This window comes from Coregonus clupeaformis, chromosome 17, assembly GCF_020615455.1.
Source record: "Coregonus clupeaformis isolate EN_2021a chromosome 17, ASM2061545v1, whole genome shotgun sequence".
Lineage (NCBI taxonomy): Eukaryota > Metazoa > Chordata > Actinopteri > Salmoniformes > Salmonidae > Coregonus > Coregonus clupeaformis.
Window position 1 is genome coordinate 1,120,133 of NC_059208.1, and position 10,217 is coordinate 1,130,349.

General features: G+C 44.9%; 1 protein-coding gene across 1 annotated transcript in view; it reads right to left on the reverse strand.

The window, feature by feature from the left end:
- Positions 1-10,217, reverse strand: part of LOC121543203 (neuronal acetylcholine receptor subunit beta-2) — a 28,072-nt gene that overhangs the window by 2,724 nt on the left and 15,131 nt on the right. The window contains exons 2-5 of the mRNA XM_041852927.2: positions 10,163-10,217; positions 10,005-10,049; positions 7,017-7,126; positions 1,947-3,054 (exon numbers count right to left, since the gene is read on the reverse strand). The exon at positions 10,163-10,217 is cut by the window's right edge and continues 91 nt beyond it. Coding sequence (XP_041708861.2) covers positions 1,947-3,054; positions 7,017-7,126; positions 10,005-10,049; positions 10,163-10,217 — 1,318 coding nt within the window. The remainder of the gene's footprint in view (positions 1-1,946; positions 3,055-7,016; positions 7,127-10,004; positions 10,050-10,162) is intronic.

Genomic DNA, 10,217 nt, shown 5'->3' on the forward strand with positions numbered 1-10,217 from the left:
TGAGTTAGGAAAGACGCCTGTATCTTTGTAGTGACTGGGCGTATTGATACACCATCCAAAGTGTAATTAATAACTTTACATGCTCAAAAGGATATTCAATGTCTGCTTTTTTTATTTTTAACCATCTACCCTTCTTTGCGAGGTATTGGAAAACCTCCTTGGTCTTTGTGGTTGAATCTGTGTTTGAAATTCACTGCTCGACTGAGGGACCTTACAGATAATTGTATGTGTGGGGTAGTCATTCAAAAATCACTATTATTGCACATAGAGTGAGTCCATGCAACTTATTATGTGACTTGTTGAGCAAATGTTTACTCCTGAACTTATTTAGGTTTACCTTATCAAAGGGGTTGAATACTTATTGACTCAAGACATTTCAGCTTTTCATTTTTAATTCATTAGTAAAAATGTCTAAAAACATAATTCCACTTTGACATTATGGGGTATTGTGTGCAAGCCAGTGACGACACAAAATCTCAATTCAATCCATTTTAAATTTAGGCTGTAACAACAAAATGTGGAAAAAGTCAAGTGGTGAATACTTTCTGAAGGCACTGTAGACGATGAAGGGATACACAGCACTCTTTTCTTCTCTTCCTCTCTCTCCTTGTGTCTCTCTCTCTCTCTCTCTCTCCTTCCCTCCCCCTCACCAATTAAAGGGGGGGTGAGAGGAAGAGTTGAAAGGTTAATGTGAGTAGAGACTGGATTCCACCACAGAGCTCTGATGAGGTCTGACACTGAAAGAGGGGGAGGAGAGGGGAGAGAGAAAGAGAGACCGGGTGTAGGGGAATAAGAGATTGATGAGTACTGCAGGGAAGCGGAGGGAGGACCTGGATGATGACTTGAAGAGGGCAGGAGGGAGGACATGGAGTGAAAGAAGGATGAGGTGGGTCTTAAAAGCGGTCGGCATGGAGAAGGGCGGTAACCATGGAGATGATGAGTGGCGCTGATGGACAGAATTACGAGGACTGTTAATTCACTATGTTAGGGTCTCTCATTCCAGGAGAATGTTCCTCCCTCCCTCTCCCTGCCCACCGAAGGAAAAATCCCCCCCTCCGTCATTCATCCTCCTCTCTTTCTACTCCTCTACTCCTACGTAGGGTGAGCCCTGTTTTATTCACTCACAATGCTGATGTCATACAGTAGCTAAGAATAAAACTGTATGTTGAATATTCAGAGCAGAACAAGTGTAGCCCATGAATTCATAACCATTCACCCATAGTCATTCTCCCTAGATTGTAGCAGTAGGTGGTATCTATTCATAGGTTGCACCCCCGTCACTCGGTCGCGGCATGCCGCTGTTATGAACGTTCCCCTACCATTGTGGTGCCCAAAAATCGTGATAAGCCCAGTCATTCTGAACGGAGGCTAATGACTGTTTCATCTAAATTACACTATAGTGGCCTGGAAATACGATTAGATCGCTAAAGTGGGCAAATATTTAGTAGGAAAACAACTTTGCCATCATTATCATGTCGTCATATTTCCTTTAAACAGATGTTGTCATTAGCTAGCAAGGTTTGTTAAAAATAGCTAGCAATGCTAACGTTAGCTAGTTCAAATCCGCGGGTCTCCCCTCAATCTTAGCAAGCTAGCTAACATTATACTGCAGTCAATCTGGCGACATCAACATGATGTCAAAATGTCTTCCTTCTAATTATTTGCTTCCTTTTGAAATGTCATTGTATTTCCAGGCCACTGTAATGCACTTTAGATTAAATCAGTCCTAAAACGAATGTTCAAAACAATATTGTCACGAAACGTGCAATCCATGAATAGAAACAGGCCTATCTGCTGTGAATAAGTTTAGATATATGGCCTTCTAGACCTAGTGTGAGTAACATTATATGATGTGTATGGCAGAACAGGGTCAATAGATCAGATCTATAATGTGATATATAGTGGTAGTGAATGGTGAATAAAGGGTGTATTTCTATGTTACTCACGCTCTGGTCGTCGTCTTCACTCTTCATGTGGTTGGCGATGAAGCGGACCCCGTCGACAGCCTCCTCGAACCCAGGGCAGGCCTGTCCTAGCACGGCCTGGGTCAGGGCTGGGCCCCCCCCTCCCTGTTTCCCCCGAGGCCGGTTCCCCTGCCCCCCCTCCCTGCCCTCCCTCAGCCCATTCAGCCCCTCCATCGACCCCCCTCCCCCTGCGCCCCCTCCCAGCTCCCCTACAAACTGTTTCACGGACGCCCGGTTCACGTAGCACGTACAGGGGTCGTTGTTATCCGTGCCACCCCCTTCGCCCCCCAGCCCCAGGCCCACCATCAGCCCCCCGGCGGAGCCCCCATCTCTGCCCCTCTCCCTCTGCTCCTGGCCCCTCCGTTGCTGCCGCAGCTTCTGGCGCTCGCAGCTGTTCCGGGGCTGGCGCATGAAGAGCAGCGCAGGCAGTTTGTTGAGGAACACCAGCTTGACCCAGGGGGGCATGGTGTGTGTGGTAGGGGAGCGGTGGTGCACGTTGAGAACACACACACTGGTGACAATAGAGAAAGTCACCAGGACCATGGTGAACATCAGGTACTTCCCGACCAGAGGAACGTCCAGGGAGGTGGGAGGGACGATCTTAGAGATCAGCAGGAGGAACACAGTGAGGGCCAGCAGGACAGAGATACACAGAGTCATCTTCTCTCCACAGTCAGAGGGCAGATAGAACACTAAGATAGCCAGAGATGTGATAAGGACACAGGGGATGATGAGGTTGATGGTGTAGAACAGAGGTTTCCTGCGGATGATGAAGTCATAGGTAATGTCTACGTAGGTGGGGTCGGCAGGGTTCTCGTTGCGACGCCCCGGCAGGGCGATGATGTCCCACTCTCCGCTGGGCGTGAAGTCGTCCATGCTGGCCACGTCGGACCTCAGGATCAGGTCGATCTCTGTGCGGTCGTAGGTCCAGGAGCGGAACCTCATGGTGCAGTTCTGCTGGTCGAAGGGGAAGTGTTTCACCTCGATCTTACAGGCTGACTTGTAGATGGCTGGAGGCAGCCAGAAGATACTGCCGTCATGGGAGACCACCGCGTTAGAGTAGAAGGACACCTCGTACATACCATCAGCACTAAGGAAGGAGGGATGGAGAGAGAGACAACATTACACCATTGGAAGGATTTTACATATTAAAATACAGTATATAAAATGCATGCCCTTTCAATTCTATCACATCTTTGAAAACAAATTAGTAATAAATAAAGATTAAAATTAGCAGAAAAGAGCAAGACATCGTTTTTCTCCTGTAAATGGGGGTAAATGTAACTTCAGCTCTCTGTGTGTCTCATTAGATTTCCTCCAGTATCACTACAGATCCTTTATCACACACACAGCTTCAGCCACACATCTCACACAGACAGGACTGGGTGACAGGGGCAGGACAGGTAAGACTACTGTTACAGACAACCGGGTAAGATGACCACGGAAGATATCACACACACACACACACACACACACATTCTGACTACAGAGAGATGGAGAAGGTCAGACAGATGAGGGTGTGATGCGTATCAGGAATATAAGGTAGCACACGCCTCCTTATATAAACATGCTGGTCACTGCTCAGGTGAACATCATCCTTCCTGCCACTGCTAGGACAACTCAAGAGAACTCAGGTAGAGAACAGGTGAAATAACTCAGGTAGAGAACAGGTGAAATAACTCAGGTAGAGAACAGGTGAAATAACTCAGGTAGAGAACAAGTCAAATAACTCAGGTAGAGAACAGGTGAAATAACTCAGGTAGAGAACAGGTGAAATATCTCAGGTAGAGAACAGGTGAAATAACTCAGGTAGAGAACAAGTCAAATAACTCAGGTAGAGAACAAGTAAAATAACTCAGGTAGAGAACAGGTGAAATAACTCAGGTAGAGAACAGGTGAAATAACTCAGGTAGAGAACAGGTGAAATAACTCAGGTAGAGAACAAGTCAAATAACTCAGGTAGAGAACAAGTCAAATAACTCAGGTAGAGAACAGGTCAAATAACTCAGGTAGAGAACAGGTCAAATAACTCAGGTAGAGAACAGGTCAAATAACTCAGGTAGAGAACAGGTCAAATAACTCAGGTAGAGAACAGGTCAAATAACTCAGGTAGAGAACAGGTCAAATAACTCAGGTAGAGAACAGGTCAAATAACTCAGGTAGAGAACAGGTCAAATAACTCAGGTAGAGAACAGGTCAAATAACTCAGGTAGAGAAGAAGTAAAATAACTCAGATAGAGAACAGGTGAAATAACTCAGGTAGAGAAGAGGTCAAATAACTCAGGTAGAGAACAGGTCAAATAACTCAGGTAGAGAACAGGTCAAATAACTCAGGTAGAGAACAGGTCAAATAACTCAGGTAGAGAACAGGTCAAATAACTCAGGTAGAGAACAGGTCAAATAACTCAGGTAGAGAACAGGTCAAATAACTCAGGTAGAGAACAGGTCAAATAACTCAGGTAGAGAACAAGTCAAATAACTCAGGTAGAGAACAGGTCAAATAACTCAGGTAGAGAACAAGTCAAATAACTCAGGTAGAGATGTCACGCCCTGGACTTGAGAGGCCAGTTGTCTTTAGTTGGTTTGGTCAGGGCGTGAGAATCTATGCTAGAAATCCTATTTTTATGGTCTAGGTATTGTATTTCTATGTTTGGCCGGGTGTGATTCCCAATCAGAGACAGCTGTCACTCGTTGTCTCTGATTGGGGTCCATACTTTAGTAGCCTGTTTGTTATCATTAGATGTGGGATCTTGTTCCTGTTAGGCTTGTATGTGTTTAACCTGAGGACTTCACGTTACGTTCTTTATTGTTTTGTTGTATGTTTATTTTAGTTAAATAAACATGTTCGCATACCACGCTGCACCTTGGTCTGACCCGTCTCTCAACGATCGTGACTAGAGAACAGGTAAAATAACTCAGGTAGAGAACAGGTCAAATAACTCAGGTAGAGAACAGGTAAAATAACTCAGGTAGAGAACAGGTCAAATAACTCAGGTAGAGAACAGGTCAAATAACTCAGGTAGAGAACAGGTCAAATAACTCAGGTAGAGAACAGGTCAAATAACTCAGGTAGAGAACAGGTCAAATAACTCAGGTAGAGAACACAGAAAAGGAGCACAGGAGGAAGATCAAGATACTGACTCCCTTCGTAAGAAATGAAATCAATGGAACCCATTAGTTTGTGACTGACAGTGTTAATGTGTTGGGAGTGAGTGTGGTTGAGGGGGTAAGTAGACACATTTAGCCCCAGCCGGTTGGTTAATCAGTGTAAGATGGCATTAGAGAAAGAGGAGATCGAGGCCAGACAGATCACTTTCACTGATAAGATAGCTTACACAGGGTTAAGACACAACAATAAGATAGAGTACTAGAGGACTGGAGTTGAGAAACACTGCTGTACTGTACTGTGTGTGTGTGTGGAAGTTGGTTGCTCTTTTGACTCCTACATGGAGCAGACATTTGCTGACAAGTTGCTGAAGCACTAGCCCCTTGTTGGTTATCAGTGCAAACTTGTGGCGCTGATATTTGGGAGTCTGGGCCATGTACAGTACCAGACAAAAGTTTGGACACACCTACTCATTCAAGGATTTTTCTTTATTTTTACATTGTAGAATAATAGTTAAGACATCAAAACGATGAAATAACACATATGGAATCATGTAGTAACCAAAAAAGTGTTAAATAGCCACCCTTTGCCTTGATGACAGCTTTGCACACTCTTGGCACTCTCTCAACCAGCTTCACCTGGAATGCTTTTCCAACAGTCTTGAAGGAGTTCCCACATATGCTGAGCACTTGTTGGCTGATTTTCCTTCAGTCTGCTGTCCAACTCATCCCAAACCATCTCAATTGGGTTGAGGTTGGGGGATTGTGGAGGCCAGGTCATCTGATGCAGCACTCCATCACTCTCCTTCTTGGTAAAATAGCCCTTACACAGCCTGGAGGTGTGTTGGTTCATTGTCCTGTTGAAAAACAGGACAATGAACCAAAGGACAGATTTCCACCAGTCTAATGTCCATTGCTTGTGTTTCTTGGCCCAAGCAGGTCTCTTCTTATTATTGGTGTCCTTTAGTAGTGGTTTCTTTGCAGCAATTTGACCATGAAGGCCTGATTCACACAGTCCCCTCTGAACAGTTGATGTTGATATGTGTCTGTTACTTGAACTCTGTGAAGCATTTATTTGGGCTGCAATTTCTGAGGCCGGTAACTCTATTGAACTTATCCTCTGCAGCAGAGGTAACTCTGGGTCTTCCATTCCTGTGGCGGTCCTCATGAGAGCCAGTTTCATCATAGCGCTTTTTGTTTTTGCGACTGCACTTGAAGAAACTTTCCGTATTGACTGACCATCATGTCTTAAAGTAATGGACTGTCGTTTCTCTTTGCTTATTTGAGCTGTTCTTGCCATAATATGGACTTGGTATTTTACCAAATAGGGCTATATTCTGTATACCCTCCCTACCTTGTCACAACACAACTAATTGGCTCAAACACATTAAGAAGGAAATCAATTCCACAAATTAACTTTTAAGAAGGCACACCTGTTAATTTGAAATGCATTCCAGGTGACTACAACATGAAGCTGGTTAAGAGAATGCCAAGAGTGTGCAAAGCTGTCATCAAGGTAAAGGGTGGCTATTTGAAGAATCTCAAATATAAAATATATTTTGATTTATTTAACACTTGTTTGGTTACTACATGATTCCATTGTGTTATTTCATAGTTTTGATGTCTTCACTATTATTCTACAATGTAAACATTTGTAAAAATAAAGAAAAACCCTTGAATGAGTAGGTGTGTCCAAACTGTTGACTGGTAGTGTACATAGGCTGACAGTACGTGGCCTCCAGATTGCCGGCCTGCATAGGACAAAGGCAAAGCAGCTAGCGAAGTACTGCTCTGTGTCAGCAGCATGGGCAGCTTAGCTGTTTGGAGAAGAAGGTGCTTTCTGTATCCACAAGTGTCCAGAAATGTCTTTAAAATGTTTGGATCCTTCTTGACTGTAATGTGATTTGTGGATTAAAATAGTATTTCAATTGTGTGTGTGTAACTCACTTGTTATACAGTACAACGTCGGGCAGCCAGATGTGTTTGGAAGGCAGTCTGACCTTCTCCATGCCATCAAACTCCTCAGGGACCCACGTCAGACGGTAGTCCTGCCACTCCTGGACACCAATCACAGAGCAGAGAACAGATTTAGTGACCAATCGCACAGCTGAGAAGATTGTTTGTAACCAATCACAGAGCAGAGAGGAGAGTTAGTGACCAATCACACAGATGAGAAGATTGTTAGTAACCAATCATAGAGCAGAGAACAGAGTTAGTGACCAATCAAGAGTCATAGAAGAGTGTGAGACCCACAAACAATTGCTGTGAGCTTCACTTTTGAAATAGCGCTCAGCGAAATGCATCTTTACTTTCCATAATGATCTTTATGTAAATATTTTCCCATAGAGACCTTTACTGTCCTGTCCAGGAACAGTGTGATAGCTCAGCTCTATTAATTAGAAATGTAAGACAGAAGCACTGATGTCTACCATGACTCTATAGTAAGTCAGTTAAAAACACATCTAATCATCCTGATTGAAATGGCAGCCTGCCAAGGAGGTATCCAGACGGTGTGTGTGACTGCGAGTACGTGTGCATGTATGTGTGTCTGGGCATCTGTGTGTGAGAGTTTGCCTCCCAGGCACACATGATTGAAGGTGTGTGAGTGTGGGTCAGTCACTGACATGCTCTTAGTGTGCATTTAGAACCATAATGGCGTAGCCTCTATGACCTTGATTGTGGTAACCCTGTAACTGTGCTTTATTATGAACCATAATGGCGCAGCCTCTATGACCTTGATTGTGGTAGCCCTGTAACTGTGCTGTATTATGAACCATAATGGCATAGCCTCTATGACCTTGATTGTGGTAGCCCTGTAACTTTGCTGTATTATGAACCATAATCGCGTAGCCTCTATGACATTGATGGTGGTTGCCCTGTAACTGTGCTGTATTATGAACCATAACGGCGTAGCCTCTATGACATTGATGGTAGTAGCCCTGTAACTGTGCTCTATTAGGAGCCATAATGGCCCAGATAGCAGTGACTCTATGGCTGTTAGGGCAGTAGAATAACCTTAATAGCCATTTACAATGGGGGCTCTGTAACTGTTATTGTTACAGTATATGCCATGTAGAGCCATAATGGCCATGATGCCAGAGGCTATACGACTTGAAAATGGTGGTTCTGTGAAACAGTGATGTGTTGTGGTATTATCTGAGCCAGAATGGTGGTTCTGTAACTGTGATGTCATAGGGCTTTCAGAGCCATAATGGTGGTGAAAGTGATAGCAGTGGCGCTCTTGGCTCAGGACTGGTGTCCTTGGCATCTTCTCTTGGCTACGACCAAGGGCCTCATAAAACACTGATGCTCATTCTCTGTTCAACTACAGACCATCAATCACACACACACACACATGCACATACGTACACACAAGCAGACACACACAAACAGGTTTCCAGCTGGTTTGTTCATAACTGATTTATACACATTGGTGCATTTACAGCTGTGTGTGTGTGAACCTGTCCAGTGGGCAGTACGTTGTATTGCTGGCCCCAGCTGCAGACACACAGAGAGGGTATAAGAGAGTCAGAGCTCAGGAGCATGGCAGGATTAGTCCCTCACAACCATACCCTTCACAGAACTGTGTCTCTCTCTGCCACATACTGCAATGAGATGCTGGGTAGCAATGTACTGTACTGTACTGCAACACTCCTGGAAAGATCTGGGGGGAACTTTGAAAGAACCTGACTGGGAAACTCTGGTAATGTGTTCATGTTCCCATTGAATGATCAGAATGTCTGAGTTTAGTTGTAGGAGACTGATACAGGGACAGGTATTTTCATCCCCCTACTGGTTCAGATTGGATTGCTTGCCCATGCCTATTCCTAACTTAGCGGCAGAATGAACAAACGTGTTCTTGCGCAATGCAATTCACAGAGTTATCAATTAACAGAAAGGAGAGCATCCTTGCATTCATTCTTAAATGTACATTTAATGAAGTCGGGTATTGACATAACAACGCATTTATATACCATGGTACATCCTCAAACATGCTTCATTAAATGTCAATAATGTTCATTTAGAAAGGCATGGTAATTATCTTGTCTGTTGTTGTTGGAATAAGGAGAAAACGGAGAGAGAGGTGAAGACAGAGGGGTAAGGAGAGAGAGGTGAAGAGAGAGTGATAAGGAGAGAGAGGTGAAGACAGAGGGATAAGGAGAGGTGAAGACAGAGTGATAAGGAGAGAGAGGTGAAGACAGAGGGATAAGGAGAGAGGTGAAGACAGAGGGGTAAGGAGAGAGAGGTGAAGACAGAGGGATATGGAGAGGTGAAGACAGAGGGATAAGGAGAGAGAGGTGAAGACAGAGGGATAAGGAGAGAGAGGTGAAGACAGAGGGATAAGGAGGGAGAGGAAGACAGAGGGGTAAGGAGAGGGTGAAGATAGGGGGTAAGGAGAGGTGAAGAGAGGGATAAGGAGAGGTGAAGACAGAGGGATAAGAGAGAGGTGAAGACAGAGGGGGTAAGGAGAGAGGTGAAGACAGAGGGATAAGGAGAGGTGAAGACAGAGGGGTAGAGAGAGAGGTGAAGACAGAGTGAGAGAGGTGAAGACAGAGGGTATGGAGAGGGAGGGATATGGAGAGGTGAAGACAGAGGGATAAGGAGAGAGAGGTGAAGACAGAGGGATAAGGAGAGAGAGGTGAAGACAGAGGGATAAGGAGAGAGGTGAAGACAGAGGGATAAGGAGAGAGAAGTGAAGAGAGAGGGGTAAGGAGAGGTGAAGACAGAGGGATAAGGAGAGAGAGGTGAAGACAGAGGGATAAGGAGAGAGAGGTGAAGACAGAGGGATAAGGAGAGAGAGGTGAAGACAGAGGGATAAGGAGAGAGTGGTGAAGACAGAGGGGTAAGGAGAGAGAGAGGTGAAGACAGAGGGATAAGGAGAGAGAGGTGAAGGCAGAGGGATAAGGAGAGAGAGGTGAAAACAGTGTAACTGACCTGTGTGAGCCATACGTTGGTGGTCATGACCTGCTCTCTCTCATGCTGCAATAGAAAGAGGGTGGGGGGGTTATTTTCTGAGGTGGGTGGGTTAGAGACAGAGTATGATTCACCACACACAAACACACCCACACACACACACTCACACACACGCTCACCACGCTGATGAGCTGGGCCAGTGACACCATCAGCTGAACCGTCACCAGCTCCGAG